The sequence below is a fragment of the Lycium ferocissimum genome, chromosome 8 (assembly GCF_029784015.1).
Source record: "Lycium ferocissimum isolate CSIRO_LF1 chromosome 8, AGI_CSIRO_Lferr_CH_V1, whole genome shotgun sequence".
Lineage (NCBI taxonomy): Eukaryota > Viridiplantae > Streptophyta > Magnoliopsida > Solanales > Solanaceae > Lycium > Lycium ferocissimum.
The window spans coordinates 29017907-29034670 of NC_081349.1; the positions used below are offsets into that span (position 1 = coordinate 29017907).

A 16764-nucleotide genomic window follows, 5' to 3' on the forward strand; every position below is an offset into this window, starting at 1 on the left:
ATTAAAAAAACAAATCTTTTAATCAATCTCCATTTTCAGTATATAAACCAACATCTTTTTCTTTAACAATGGTTGTTTTGTTTTGTTAGTGGTGGTTCAGGTGAGGAAGATGAAAATTTGAGGAAAATACAATGAAGCCCAAGAAAACAATTTTGGTAAAATTAGGTCCATTTGAAACTAGTAGGCCCAAACATATACGCGCCGCCTCATTAATTTATATGATTCTTTATTTTACCTAGCCTAGCTCTTTATATTCTTTATATTTAATAACAATTTAATTTTAAATTTTCATTTTACTTTAAATTATGTTGAATGAAAAAATTTCTATGAGATATTGTAGATGGTAGTTGTTAATTATTTTTTGTTTGGTTCTAAAACCTTTTAAACACCTTTTCATTAGGATGGTGGGGGTATTTCCATCTATATGAAGATGCCTCGATTGTGAGAATCATTTGAGCTCGAACTTGTTGATTGAATTTCTTAATTATTTGTAGTAGAAATCTTAAACCTCCCTCCCTACTATGTCTTCTTTCTTCTCTTCTGCAGAATCTGAGCTTTACTAAGAGCTCGTTGGGTCAAGTATCTATCCATCTATCCTCTTCCATTTCTAAAAAAATTCCACCTTTATTTTGATTTTTTTGTTCTTTTGTTTTTCTAGAGCTTTTCCCTAGGTTGAATCGTATCAATTATCTTGTTTGTAGTATTTTATTGAATAGTTGACAAGTTGGAACCTAACAAACACTCAAAAAAAAAGCTAAAAACTTCTTATAAGCCAATCCAAACGGGCTCTAAGTTTGGTGCTTTTGTTGCTCGTACTTCACGTCTCTCTCCACTTCCGCTGTTATCTAAGTCGCTTGGACTCTTCATTTTTGGTGTCGCAATCGTGTCAATGCGACATCAACAATAGAATCTGAGCTTTATCACGTTTGGTGCTTTCTTTGTACTTCATGCCTCTTCACTCTTCTGTCACGATCCACGTTGCGTGGACTCTTCATTTTGGTGTCGTAATTATGCCAACACCATCAACACTAGTTTGGATACAGGATACAAGCCGATTTGGTCAATCAATATTGGGTACTTTAACCACAAACTACTGAGAAAGTTGATATAAAATTTGGCATTTTGATTTCTCAAGACAAAAGTTAGTCTAGATGTGAAGACATGGGAAAAGATAGTGTAGACTTCAAGATGACTATCAACAACTTGAGAATAAGAGATTGGGTTAGTACACACTATAAGCTACATGTAAGTCTTCCACATAATGTCACATGATTTAGGGATATTTTTATAGCTCTAGTCTTAGATATTTGAATCATTTTTAGACGAATCGTGACACCTGTATCTTACCCCTGAATCTTAAAAAGATCAGAACACCTAATCCGACAAGTTACTGTGTAATAATAACCTGGGAATACAAAAGATGTAATGCTGATAAATAAAAGCATTACAGGAGGTCCATAAAGAAATCCCACAAGACAAATGATGGAATGCAAATTATTGAAGAATTTGGAAGCATCATCTTTATGATTGATTCCAATAGAACTCTTGCTCTCAGTAAGGGTAATTCTTCAGTACAAAATACAATTCAATTACAAAATTCAGAATGAATTTCAAAATTGGAAAAAAAGAGAAGCAATGAGATGAAAGAATTGCTACATAAATATTGTAAAAATGGCAAAAGAATCTTCTTCGTGTGATAACTAATAATGAAGCAAAGTGCTCTCTATATTCATCAGCTTCCCATGAATTATAGTTTCATCTTTGTGAGCACTGTATTATCCATCAACAAGAAGACCAAGATTCAGACGTGACCGCGCAGCTTGTGGCCTGGTTAGATCAAACTATAGTCAATCTTTTCGATTGAACTTCGCTTTTTCATACTTATTCCTCTTTTACATGAGAAGTCAATAAATTTTACCAGTGTTAAAAAGGACTGGACAATGGTCGGATTGGTGAAATTATGCATTTGCAGAACATCACTTCCTCACGAATGGTTTTTGGCACACAAGTAGTCGCTGGTCACTTCCATTCTGAAGGTCGATCACCCTAGCTTCCCAGCGGATTTGGGCAGCTAATGTGCGTGCTTTCTCTATTGTACCCAATGTATCAGAAAGAATAATCCATCCCTGCAACAAGTATATACTTACAACTCAAATTCATAAGGTAGAAAATTTTGCAAACTGCAAGGAATAACAAATACATGATAGTGACATATATGAAGGTGTTATGTCAACAAGACTAGGACAATACGAGTATCTAAATAAGAGAAACAAGCTAACCTTCGAACAAAAAGTAAATCGAAGGATCATTAAGGAAATATAGAGACCGAACAGAATATTACCTCAGGCCTTAAAATACGATCCATCTCCAAAAGTAGTTGAAACATGCTGCATTTTTGTGAAGCAATATGGGAAAGGAGACCATTCGCATGGAGCAAATCATATGTTCGGGGATATGTAGGAAAGGGTTCACACCTGGACCAAATATGGAACAACATTGGAATCAATCGCCAGAATATTTCGAGCATCTACAAATAAAACACAGTACAAATTCGATTTCTTTATGAGATATCAACTGAAAGCAGGACTCAAATTTCAAGAATATATCCAGGTGAGAATACGGTCAGGCCTCTTATGATGCTGCCTTCCCCTGGTCTTAAATTCATGCTCACTGGCAATATAAAGACATGCCTTAGTCGAGGATATATTCTGGTGAGGAGAAATTACAATCATAACCAAAAACTAATTAAGCTGACACTTAACAATTAAATCACGTGTGGGAAACATCAGGATCATCCAATTGTTTTATGATCCTTCTCATGGGCTATGGGTAGAAAGTTTGAGTTCATGAGCAGTTCTCTTATCATCGGTCATTGTATCCAGTAACAGCACCAAAGATCAAAATGCAATGTACTTCAGAATCCAGCAGAATTCCCATTGATCATCAAATCAAAAAGGACAAAGATGCAGTGAAGTTGAAGAGATGATAAATCACGAGCATCCAAGGGAGTGGCCTAGTGGTCAATGAAATGGGTTGAGAACCATGAGGTCTCGGTTCAAATCCCAAAAAAGACAAAATGGCTAAGTGATTTCTTCTCATCTGTCCAAGCCTTGCCTTGGTGGACAGTGTTACCTGGTACCTATTGCTGGAGGGAGGTGGTAGGTATCCCATGGAATTAGTCGAGATGTGCGCAAGCTGGCCCGGACGGGTATTAAAAAAAAAAAAAAAAAAAAAAAAAAAGATAATTCACGAAAACATCAAGAAAAAAGAATCTAAGATGTGCAAAAGAGCAAAATGATGCTTATTGCATCTTTTCATGACTGAGAAATCCATTTGGACCCAACCGTTTCGGCCCACCACAGCCTTCAAAACTCAGGGGTGAAGGGCCCGACCCTCTACCCTTCCCCACTTAAATACTGGACTTGCATATTAAGGAGGAACAATGTCCTTAGTAGCACTCAAGCAAAGAGGAACACTGCAATTCTTCAGAAAGATGTAATTGCTTCCACTAAAAAATATGAGACAGAAAATATATACTACTAAAATTTAACTATCAAGAAAATTAAGGAAAATAAGAACATGAGCGCACTCTCTCCAACTTCAACACATTCACACATCCAAGCACATGTCTTTGAAAGTCTTTAAAACATTTATAATAATGTCTCACCAGTTATGCAGAACACCAGCAAAACCTCGATCATGTATGAGAGGAAGTGTATTACGCGCCCCAAGAGGAACCACATTCATCACCCATACTGCTTTGCTTGCCTCCATCAATGCAGCACTAAGACCGCCATAATGAGCATTCATATCCATGACATTTCGCACCATATTATATGGAGGTAACGGATCATCATCACCTGGCCTTTTCGGATGGTCAGAGAAAATCAAGGGTGACAGCAAAGACCAATAATTTCTCAAAGCTAATTTCCAGAAGCCTGAATCCTCGAAGAAATCATCAGGATGGATCCCTGTCACAAAGTAAAAGATTGGTAAAACAGTTGACTGCTAATAATAAAAGGTATCGTAGAACTAAGGTAAAACCGAAAACGTTGCAACAAACAATTTTTATTTTGGGAAAACAGAAAGAACACTTGCCATGAATTTCAAGCTCAGTTGAGTTCAGATGATCAGATTTGCTATGAATTGGAACCCACCGGTGACTGGTTGTCCCAGATATACAGCGTGCAAGTGGTTGGTAGTAAAGTTGCATATCATTTCCTTTACAAACTGGTATCTCACCCTGCCTGCTACATTTAAATTCAAATTCTCATCGCGGAAGTTAAGTGGAAAAGAAAAGAAAACTGAAAAAGGTACAAGTATAACTTGAAAAGAGACCTAAACATACAAATATTAACACCTGAGCATAAAGGGTTCTCCCTTTTGTATAGAACAGGGGGCAGTTGGGGCATACAATAATCTATAAACAAGTGCACACAAAAAAGTTCTTATGGGTGTGCGTGTGTGTTGGTTGGGGTGGGGGGTAGAGACGCTTCTAACAAAACATGGTTACCTTTAACAAAAAAAAAAAAAAAAAAAAAAAACGTCTGCTTTAATAGGTACTCCCTCCGACCCAATTTATGTGACATACTTTCCTTTTTAGTCTATCCCAAAAAGAATGTCACCTTTCTATAATTAGAAACAACTTAACATTAAAATTCCTCTTTTAACCATAACTAAATAATTTATAACCACACAAATATCTAAGTTTTGTTTGTCTTTTAGACCACAAATCTCAAAAGTCTTTCTTAAACGGAGCCACATAAATTGGGACAGAGAAAGCATTATATTTCCAGAATTAAAACTCTGCATATAGTACATTCATTCTTTCTTTTTATTCTTGAAAATTAGCTTTTCTTAAATTGAATTAACTAAAGTCAGAAGCAGCTTTGACAGAAGCCAAAAACCGAACATAGTGGGAGACGGGGAGTTAATGAGCTACACGCATTGGCTTTCTCAGTAGCCTTACCTGGATGTATAACACTGAGAATCAGCTGTCTTCTGCCAAATAAAAGTCTCTTCTTGCTGTGCCAAAAGAGACCAACAGAGCTTCTTAGTTAATTCTTCCAGTGGACTAGATGTACTTCCCTTCTTTGCACCGCTAGAACTATCCTGCTGCCGGGTTGTGGGTGAGGTTAAAACAAAGTAACCTCCGGGCTTGAGTAAACGGTCAATTTCAATAAGAAACAACCCATCTGTTTTGTCAAATCATCGTCAGTTCCATGCTATTAAGTTTATTTTCAAATATTAACAGGAATTCTTTTTTTATCATTCAATGTTAACGGGACTTGAATGGATATTTTAAATGTTAATAAGGCCACATGATATCTGAAATTGTTTCTTCACGATAACTGACAGATCAAAAGAACATGTTTTTGCTTTTCTCTAAGGGAAACGTGAAAGAACAAAATCAACTATTAACTAGAAATCATCTATAAAAAGAATATGGCTCTGGTTTTTAATGATAAGATCTACTACTCCCTCCAGATCAAAAAGAGTGTCCACTTAGCCATTTGCACACCCCTTAAGAAAATACTAACTCCTAGACAAAAGAGGTAATTTCACTAAACTGCCCCTAATTAAATAGGTATTGGGATTTGATCACATTGCACTTAATAGGGGTAAATCGGGAAAAATAAGGTTAATTCTTTCTTGATTTGATAAGTGCACACTCTTTTTGACTCAAGAAAAAAAGGCTAAGTGGACACTCGTTTTGATCCAGAGAGAGTAGTATTTAGCTCCAGCTTAGGTCAATCATCCCACATACAAGATGGTCTAAGCTTTCAGGCAGCTTCCAGCTGTCCAGCTCAGATGAGACAGAGACATCAGAATTTTGAATTTAAAAAGAAAATTGATCAGCGGCGACACTAGTAAGTCTAGCTAAATAGGCAATATCAAGCAACATTATTATATTTGGAAACTATGTTAAACAATGTAGGAGGTCAATCATATAACAAACGGAAAGAAATACGTGCAATGTTAGTAGGAGTGAATTCGGCAATCGACATCATGAAATAAGCTTGCAAATGAAATAAATATCATAGTTAATACAGGGAAATTACAAATATAGTAAGATAATCAATCATAAGTGCCTGATGGAAAACCGTACTTCTCAAAGCACAACTGCGGCAATACCTTTGCTGTCCCAAATGATTCCACATTGAGCACAGTGAACCATGTCATAGGACAATGATGGAAATGGAAGCTGTTTCGATATGAAATTGCCTATGACTGCCGGAAGTCCTCTCTCGAGTACTAACTGAACTTGGCTACCAGATGGCTCATATGCTGCCACACAGAGAGCCATCAACTTCAGTGAGAGTAGGTGGGCACCAAAGCTACCAAATCCGCAACCAATATCCAGCACAGTGCGCACCTGTTATTCAGAAGAGAAAGACAATATATATAAGAGTGAAATCTGTTCTGCATTTAGTTGTAGGGATGTAGTAGCCAGTACATCATTCGTAGTCCAGAATAATTGATTTTAAAGAAACCCGCGAAGATACAAACAAGTAACAAATAAGGATATGTCCATTTAAAGAAGATCAGAAGTTGAACTTACACCGGCTTGAAGAAACTCTGTATCACTTCCCAGCCCAATCATATCTGCAATAAGGTGAGAGTAATCTTTGACACCATCAACAATCATTCCGTCCTCTGAATGGAAAGCAATTTGGTTCTCTTCCAATAACATTAACCTGGAAAGAAAGAAAAAAAGAAAGAAACCATAGACCAATTTTAAAGCAGGCATAAAAATCATTTTTGAATCAATTACTAAATATAAACCAATCCAAAGGAGGTAAAGACCCGTTTGGCCATGAGAATCACTTTTTTCTGGAATAATTTTTCACTTTATTTCAAAACCAGTGTTTGGTTATACAATTTCCACATCCAACTTGGAGTTGGATTCCAAATTTGGAAAAGTGCTCCAAACCTGTTTCCCCACTCCATCTTCATAAATTCCAAATAAAGTGCTCTCTTCTCTCCTTTGCAAAAAGTATAACCAAACACAACTGCATCTTCAACTCCAACTTCAAAAAATCAAAACAAAGTGAAAATATTCGGAATATATGGCCGAACGCCTACTAAAGACACATGCTTTATCATGTTAAATGCACTATTATTAGAAAAATCATCTGAATTTGATCAACTATACCTTTTTGTCATGCTTCCGGAAGAAAGGAACTGATCTTTAGTTAGCTTCACATTTCCACTCCATATGACATCTCTACCTGCTGGCCAAGTCAGTGGAATCTTGTACTCCTTTGGAGGACGAACCAAACAATCTTGGTATTCTTGCGATAACTCACAGTGTCGATCAAATTCCTCCCCATCATTAAGACCAGCTAACAAGTTTGCAGATACATTATAGCAAGGCACATAATTCTCTCTCTCCTTCCCACAAAGACCAACATCCTTTATCCGATTAGCTCCTAGAGAAATGCTCCTTAGCTCTAAATAATCATTTCTTGCTTGCTCCTTTAGCTTTCTATAATTTGTATAGATATCAGGCTTTGCTGAGGAAGTCACCGAGTCAAATGTAGTAGTAGAAGATGATCCTAACAATGCTATTAGCACAAAGACACTAACCAGACACAAAAGTATCCAGTTGAGTGGCGGTCTAGGGCCGAAAATTAATGATAGTTTATTGAGCAAAGGGCTTCTCATGGCCAAATTTCAAGAACCCCTCCGAAAATCGAGCTGTAAGACCAGTAAATGGTAGCTATTGTTTCAACCTGAACCTCCAAGAACTATGAAAACTATAATATATCATCAGAGACCAACTCCCATATATATCACCCAAAATCCAAACAATTTCAACTGGCATCTGTTTAAACCACTACCTAAACTCAACATAAAGAAATTTCCCCAATCATGCCAAACTAATCAAGATCTTAATTAGGCAAAATTCCAATTCCACAAGTCTCCACAATCACCAAGTAAACACAAGCAAATTATGACACATCAACTACCAATCATTCACAATTCTCATACACAATGCCAATTATGAAACAACTCTCTCAATTCCCTGCCCAAAAAAAAAAAAAAAAATTCCACATAAGAATCAAGAGAATGAAAATTACCAATCACAATCAAGATTCAAAATTGTCAATCATATCCATCATTAAAGACAAAAAGATCAAAACCCCAGATCAGATCCACATCCAAAATACCAAAAAAAAACAAAAAACAAAAAAATCACATTTTTAACCAAAAAAGATTCAATCTTTACATGACAAATGACAATCAAGAAAGCAATAAAGATTAGGGTTTTTGTTTATTGTACCTAAAGATGAGTTCTTGATAATGGGGTGGACAATGTCTATCTTATTTTGTGTTATATTATATATATATGTATGTATATGTTGTGACAGTTGCAGAAAGCTATGCAGAGTTGGTATTGGCCATTGAAATATATAAAGAAAGAGAGAGAGAGAATGAAAAAGAAAGAGAGTTTTGTGAAATGAAAATGAAGGGTGGCAACAACTTTTTTTGTTTTGTTTTTGTATTGGAAAAAAAATGCAGAGAGAGTCCTATCCAAATGTGAGTTCTTCTCTATAATGGGGTATTCAAATCTAACTATATTACTGTTTGTGTGTGTGTGTGTGTTATACAGATCAATTTCAGAGGCTCACACATTGAGAAAACTCACACAATCTCATTATTACAAAGGAATAATTGTGTTTAATTAGAAGTATCTTTTTCTTTTACTTTTTGCACTTTGTGGCCGGGGAAATTAGTGGGGGGCGGGGGGGGGGCGATTTTTTTTTTTTTTTTTTTAATCTTCTCTTTTACCTTTCCCTTTAATTTTAGAGTAAAGTTTCGATAAAATTGATGTCTTTATTGTTTATTGAAAATAATGTTTAATGTTTTTTCTTTTTCTTTTATGCACATCTCTTTCTCTTAAAGTTATTTTTCTCGACAACTGTTTTGTCCAAACTTTAAACTTTTAGTCACGAGTGCACGTGTTTGGAAGTGATTGTGTAACTTTGGGGAGCGACCGGTTACATCGATTTGCATCTCTATCGGGCCGATATCACTTTCAAAGTAGTGGCTTGCCACGACGCAGTGTATTGTGATCATTGTTTTGTGATCATTTGTCCGTGTTCAATATCAATATTATTCTATTTTTCTAACACTGTGATCTGAAACATGTCACGTGGATGTAGTTAAAGAACATATAAAAGTTGACTGCTTTTAAAATGAACTAAGAATGAATGAAAGACACGTAAATTGAAACAAATAAGTATTAACAAAAAGGGAAATCTGAATTTTTAAAGAATAGATAGTATTCTTTCTTCTTCTTTTTTTCAAAATTTTTGAGGGCATATTATTTACGTAATTCATTTCTATTAGTTAGCTATAATATAATGTTATATAGTGTGTTGTACCATGTTTATATATTTGAAAATCTTGTATATAATGCAATTATGTAGTAATTGTTTTGGTTAGTAGCTTTTCTCTCTCTCTCTCTCTACCATTTTTTTTTTTTTTTGCTAGCTATAAGTCATTTACTATGTTTGCACACCGTCTTAAGTTGTGCTTAGAATGAAATTATGTAATGGTTTTAATTACTTATATAATTAATAGTATTATAATAAAGGAATAGACTAGTTTACTTTAATTAAATTATTACACATTTTATCGGAGCAATTATTGTTCGTGCAAACACTGAATATGATTATCGTTTTGATAAAAGAAGAATATTAATTAGTTTTAAGTAAAGCAAAAGATATCCTCGTGTAGAAAAACGAATGTGCATTTCCTTTTTAAAGTCTCGAAAATGTTATGTTCCAAAGTTTCTAGAAAGAATTTCAATAATTATTATAGTATTTTTCTTCTTTTAATCAAAATACCTTAAAGTGATCATTTTCCTTGAAAATCCAAGCTTGATGATATGTGAAACAAGGATATAAATACATAATAAATAAAAGGAATGTCTTTGTTGTGGTCTTGTGAAAGTAGTGTTTTATCCAATTGCAGAAGTAGTTTAACTGAACGTAATTAGCAAGTACAATAATGCCAAATGAAGCTCAACTTTTTGCTGTATAATGTCCTTTTTCACTCATGTACAGCTTGTAATCCAAGTTGATTTTTTCCCTAGATGTGACACATTTGTATCATTTTAAATGAGTGTCGGCACCTTATTTTAATTTTAATTAAAAAAATTAAGAATTGAAGAGAGAGAACTTAATCCGGTCTTATAATAAAGTATGAGACCATGATCTATTAATTGATGGTAACGACACAAAAATTAATTAACGTTGTTGCTTCACTAAAGGAAGAAAACAGTCGACAAAATATTTTTGACTATTTACTTCACAAGAATAATAGAATTACAATAAAAATTATGTGTACCTAGTATTTACGTCAAATCAATAGATACACTATTGTATTTGTAAAGAAATTCTTGGCACTTAACTATGGTTATTTAACATGTATTCTCACTTCATTAAATCACTTAACTATCTTAAATCTCTATGGTTTGGAGTTTACACCAAACGTGAGTTCAGAAAATGTACCTTAACTTTTCCTTCGTGCTTCAAATGTATATTGCCAAATCTTGACACCCTATGCTACTATATATTTTTCCATATTCAGAGTATTTACACCAAATTGCATAATTTATCATGATTATATATTAGTTTGAGATGGGCACATATAGTAATCAGTCATTGTTATAAATAACAAGAATTTAACTAACAGACAAAATGTCATGCTTTTATTATCTTAGTGTAAGCAATAAACTTGTTTCCTACTCAAATTAGCAGCGTACTTGTTCTTATTGAAACCTTCATGATATAATAATTGGTCGCTTTATTTAACACTAACAAGGCTTGCAAGACACTTTTAATATTTTAACTTTTGAATTTTCTTAATTACAACTATAATGACAATGTGCAACGAAAGCAAAATGACAATAATTGGGAATACTTTTGTTTCTTGCTGGTTGAGTCAAACTTCTAATAAAGACGTCGTTGGATCCGAAATTTTTCGGTTATAGAGAATGACTATATCTGCTATATAACGTTGCAATTTAAATAGTACTTCGCTGGTATAGGCAAAAAAGATGCATAAAATCTAATTTTTATTTTTAATTGTGAAATTTCTAGCTTAATCACACTTTTTATAACAACGGAAAATCGTTTAATGATGAAAATATATATATATATATATATATATATATATATATTCATATTTTTTTGTCATAAATAGTGTATTAAATGACCAAATATTTGGTCAAAATCTCTACACTTATTATTGGTAATCATAGATATTCTATTTTTATAAAGATGGTTAGTTATTATATTATCAAAAAAAGGAAGATAGTTGTTATATGGGGGTAATTTTACAAAGAGCGTACTGTTATAAAGTTAGTTGTTGCTGTTATAGGTAAAATGTTGTTATAGAGAAGTAAAATATAACATAAAAAATCAATTCGGAAAAAATTTAATTGTTATAGAGAGGTGTTGTTATATGCGGGTGCCGTTATAGAGAGTTCGGACTATATATCATATTAACTGCATCATATAGGACCAAAAGGATCTAATAAGTGTTTTTTTTTTTATTATTTGCTCAAGATTAAGTTATACTTATATAGTAACAATTTAAAACAATTCTCACATGGCATGTACGTAGCAGAAAAATGATGATGTGGTGATAACATTTTATTTTCCAGCGCCAAAAATTTGATTGTTTTGTAATTTGTATTTGTGGACAACTAACACATAGTTTAGTAATTTTATTGTTACAAAAATTAATAATGTAACTTGGGTGTAATTAGTTGAGTGATATATTATGATAGAAAATAATTTTGTTTGATTTTATAGTATATTAACTCAGAGAAGAGTTTAACCCAAAAAAAAAACTCAGAGAAGAGGACAGAGTGGATTGCTGATCCTTTTTGACCCAAAGCTTTTAGCGTAAGGAAGAGCATGTGCTATAAATTAGGCAATCATATAAAGATTACAATTTTGTGCTTAAAAATAATCTTTTTATACTATTGAATAGGGACATAAAAGAAAAAGGACTCTTTTAGGAGAAAAAGAAGAAAAAAGAAAAAGAGAATCCTAGGTTAATGTTTAATTCATCGTAAAGTACTGATTAATACTTATCCTTGTCCACTTTACGATCTTCATCCCGAAGGTTATCGAAATTAAATAGTATCATTTTTTTTAGACTAATTCTCAAAGGTTAATGGCAATTTAACGTGTCATCTATTTAGTCTGAGGAACACTTTATTTATTTATTTATTGTTTTTTTGGTGTAGGGACTTAACGTAAATAGTAGGTAAGGATAAAATAAATAACAAAAAAATCTTAAGTTGGATTGAAATCTTGCATCATATATATGGTGAAATTGCAACCATTAAAATGTAGTAATATATGGATCTTAGGTTTTTTTGCTCATGCAACAATTGAAAATATTTGTGGAGAATGATTGAATTGCATGATAAAAAATTTCGAAAGTTAATAATTTATTGGATTTGAAATCTAACTCTGTATCTTGGGGGCTGACAGGAATTGTGATTTTCAATGGCCTGCTTTTCTCTACTCGTGATCGAAGCCGTCCCCAGACTAAAAAGAAAATTCAATTTTCAAGATTCAACATTAGGTAAATGTTTTGTGGACTAAGGTATCAAATTTGGAAACAAGAAGCCCATATGGCAAACTCCTTAAGCTAGACAGAATAGTGGTTGTAAATTACTAACTAATCATAATTAACTTGAGACCTGCTTTACTATTTAAGTTTTTATTTTTATTTTTTACAAGTATTATAATTTATTTTGTCCGTTGTTTCTCTTATCAGTAACCGGTTAATTTACTTTTTAAAGTGAAAAATATGGTATTAATTATATAACATTGATTCCATAGCACATGCATCACATAATGGTGGAATTGGAGAACAATAAAGTTGGAGAAATTAAAAAGAGAAATATTGGAGGGGAGGAAATGGAATGACAGTTGGTTGGATAGCTTTTCTACTATTGAATACATGGGCCTAAAAAGAAATGGGTTATAATAATAAGAGAAAAAGAAATAAAATAAAGAGAATCTAATTAAACATGATAGAGTCCTGATCAAACTCTTCTTACTCTATTTTAAGTTGTTAATTCCTACCTTTAATGACAATTAATGTCTTCTAATTATCCATTTGAAGGCTAATTCCGATCAATTGGTAATATTAGTTTAATTAAGACCCTTTTTTTTAGCTTCTACTTGAAATTAAAGTTGAAACATAACTTGTACTAACTAATCAAAAAATATACTTGTTTCTTCACTGAAAAAAGATTATTAATCTTTATTCTTTAAAATAATTTTTTTTTATTTTTAAAAAGAAGGTATTATTGACTTTTTAAAAGCTTGACCAAATAAATTTTTAATTTAATAGTATAAAAAAATTAAACTACCGAATGAGAGAACATAAACTCTAAATTAGCTCGTCTGCTTTCTCTCCTATCATTGTCCATTAATTGTTTTGCTTTAGCGTTGAGGATAATAAGGTATTATATTACACATGGACACACCATATAATTGTGGAATAGGGGAATAGTAAGGCATTATAATACACATAGGTTGACTCCATAACACATCAAATGATGGTGGAATTGGAGAATAATGAAAGCACAAGGGAAAAAGTAGAATAAAAAAAAAGTATTGAAGTTCTGCATCGATTGTTCTAGAAGGTTAAGTCGGTCTCCTTATATGATCAATTTTGGATAATTCTCATATTTTGAGCTAGCTTTAAAAATTGAGTTATTCTGAAAAGTTCAGGCCTTCTCAATTCTTGATTTACCTGATCTTGACCTCCATGTAATATTATCTACACTTCAAATGTCTAGTTATAATCATTCAAGAGAGTCGCGTCGAAATCCTATATTGATTATGGAATGACAAATTGGTCTTATATTGGTCTTTGTTGATGCCGATCAACTCATGATACTTTTAGAAATTGAAATTAGATCCAAAGTTCATTTTTGGGGCGGAAGTAGTATATAACATGTCGGTTCGATAGTTTTGATCTAAACCCTATATCTATATTAGTTTTTTAAATATATATATATATATATATATATATATATATATATATATATATATATATATATATATATATATATAGTTAAATCCATAGCACAATTATTAACACTTCGTATCCTAGAATTCAGAATTCTGGCTACGCCTCTTATCTATTTTTTCAACAAAAAAATGGGCAGTTAGGTTACGTGAGGATTGCTTAAAAAAGTGACAACCTATGTATAGCAAAACAGAATCATAAGCTGACATGTTGTAATATCTAAGCAAATCAACAAAAGGCACAATACATATATGTCCAACAGGCAACAACTCCTACAACTACGTTAGCATGTATATTGCACTGGTACTTTACAATATGATATTATGATATTAGCTCAGCTGTTGCAGACTGTCGGGAGAATCGCCAACTCATTGATAGAGACAATGGAAACTTCTGTGTATTCAATGACATTTGCAATTTTGGTGCATCTTATCTTCAATATTTACTAGCAACACCTACTATATTTATTTCTCTTTCTATTTTAATTAATGACATTTATTGTGAAATAAGGGTAATTAAACTTGTGACGCCGAAGCAATAAGTTTATGAGGTGAGGTACACACACGATACTTTAGGCGAATTGGGAAGAAAAATAAAGAGTTTTACAAGGCATAGTTTAAGTTACATGGTACGTGCACTTGCGGCGCTCGATATGATATAGCTAAAAAAAAAAAAAAATCATATGGGCCTAGATCCAAAATGAATAATATGTGCCGTGAATTTGAATTGTAACTAAACGTTTATTACTTAACCATTAATCCATGATTATATAATGTATTCCTACTTTGATCATGAGTAGTAAAATACTAGAATTAACTTATTTGGTGTAATGCAAACTAGTAGGTCAATATCACAAGGTAAGACTCCACTTATTTTAAGAAGGAGCTTTATAAATGATAAGGACAAATATGAGATAATTTCCTAAGGCAATAATATGAATGAACTGAAAATTTAATATATGACAAAATTAAGCAATTTCGAAAAGTAGACTGACAAATTTGGAGCTATATTTTTTATCTGTTACAATAAAATAATGTTTTTGTCTCAACTCTCAAAATCACGGTATAATTAATTAGTCCAATATTAAACAAATAAAAATTTATAATAGATTTAAAAAAAGTGATTGAATACGTTAGATTCGTATATTATTCAAAAGTAGAATAACCCAACTGTAATATAAATATAAGCATAATAATATATGAAAATAAAAATATTCTAATTCATTCAACCTCTAATTTTTTTTTTTTTTTTTTTTATGTTTCTAAGTCGTGCGGTACACGTTGAGCGACTATAGCCCGAATTCGCGTCGCGAAAGGCACCCTATTAGAGAAGCTCCTTACCAAGAAAATTTTATATAAGGTTCGAGAGCCGATACTGATTAAAGAAGAACATGCAGTACCATCCATTACAACTTCTAAATCTTAAATACACATCATATATAATGATCCTATTATCAGTATTTAGAGGAATTATTAAATAAAAATGTGGACAATTAAAGTATAGACATTGCACATGGCTTTCTTAGGTTGTAAGTTATTGACAATGCCATAAAATTGTCTTGGCGTGTTTAGAGTCCGCGTAACATCGACACGTAGAGTACAAGTTGTTGTTTTGATAAAGCATTGATTACGATTTACGATAAGAAAATATGCACCATACTATACCATATATGGTTAAAAGAGTACTACTACTACTTTATTTTGTGCAGCCAAAAATGTACTAACATACTCCCATTTTTGGAAGTCCAACATTACTCTATCACTTTTTAGAACATGCAATTCCACGAGACAAAACTATCTTTAGGGACCCCCTGAGGTACTTCTTGTTCTCGTATTAAGGCATAGCTTGGAATTTTCTCCCATGAGACATTGCACCGCATACGTTGAATCAAGATTTGAAATTTAAGGATTCTGAACTAGATTTACAGTTAAATATATGTTTAATGAATTTTCTAGTAAGTACAATTCATTCGAACCCCGAACCTGTATCTAATACTAGAGGTGTCAAATTTGGTCCAAAAGATGATTCTTAACGCATAAAATTTTATAGGTTGAATTTCCGAAATTTCGCGTTAAAAATTTGATTTTAGCCCAACCCAACAAAGCCCATTTTAAAGTGATCTCCATCTTAGCCCAATACTAACCCAATTATAGCTCGTTTTTAATATTTACTTAAATTTGGGTTTATCGCTTGAGTTTACTCTATTTTATTTTTATTTTTTATGTATGCACTTTTCTTGTATCATGTATGTTATAAGTTTGTAGTATGTTTGATATGAAGGAAAATATTTTTCACAAAAAATGTTTTGCTCGAAAATATTTACCACGGAAAATGTTTTCCTCAAAAATATTTTCAAAAAATCCGTGAAAATATTTTTTGCAAAAAATGTATTTCTAAAAAATATTTTCCACGAAAATGTTTTTCAAGAAAATAGACCCTTCAAAAAAATTGGGTCGAGTTGAAGTTGGTAGGATCATAACCCAACCCATTTTAACCCATTTCAAATAAGTAACTTTTGGATCAATGTTAGCCCAACTCGTTTATCGCTCAATACCATTTGATTGGGCCAATTTCAGCCCAACCAACCCATTTGACACCCCTATCTAATACTATAATTTCTCTTTTGCCGCACAAGAGACGTTTGAACTTTGAACTAGTTCCCATGTGTGAACTACATTAGCTGTAAAA

At 32.7% G+C, this 16764-nt stretch overlaps 1 protein-coding gene across 1 annotated transcript; it reads right to left on the reverse strand.

The window, feature by feature from the left end:
- Nucleotides 1-1471: 1471 nt before the first annotated feature.
- On the reverse strand, nt 1472-8623 carry LOC132067858 (probable methyltransferase PMT5). Its single transcript, XM_059461241.1, has 9 exons — nt 8288-8623; nt 7157-8029; nt 6563-6698; nt 6136-6376; nt 4970-5195; nt 4099-4250; nt 3668-3971; nt 2342-2474; nt 1472-2126 (listed from the first exon to the last, which is right to left on the reverse strand). The coding sequence occupies exons 2-9, from the start codon at nt 7666-7668 to the stop codon at nt 1977-1979; spliced, it is 1854 nt and encodes a 617-aa protein (XP_059317224.1). The 5' UTR covers nt 7669-8029; nt 8288-8623; the 3' UTR covers nt 1472-1976.
- Nucleotides 8624-16764: the final 8141 nt, after the last annotated feature.

Excerpts from the sequence above, each read along its gene's own strand:
- LOC132067858 (XM_059461241.1), bottom strand. The coding sequence starts at position 7,668 with ATGAGAAGCCCTTTGCTCAATAAACTATCATTAATTTTCGGCCCTAGA. Across the intron at positions 6,377-6,562 it reads CAGAGTTTCTTCAAGCCGGT|GTGCGCACTGTGCTGGATAT; the intron begins GTAAGTTCAACT and ends TCTGAATAACAG. Across the intron at positions 4,251-4,969 it reads TCTCAGTGTTATACATCCAG|CAGGCAGGGTGAGATACCAG; the intron begins GTAAGGCTACTG and ends ATTTAAATGTAG.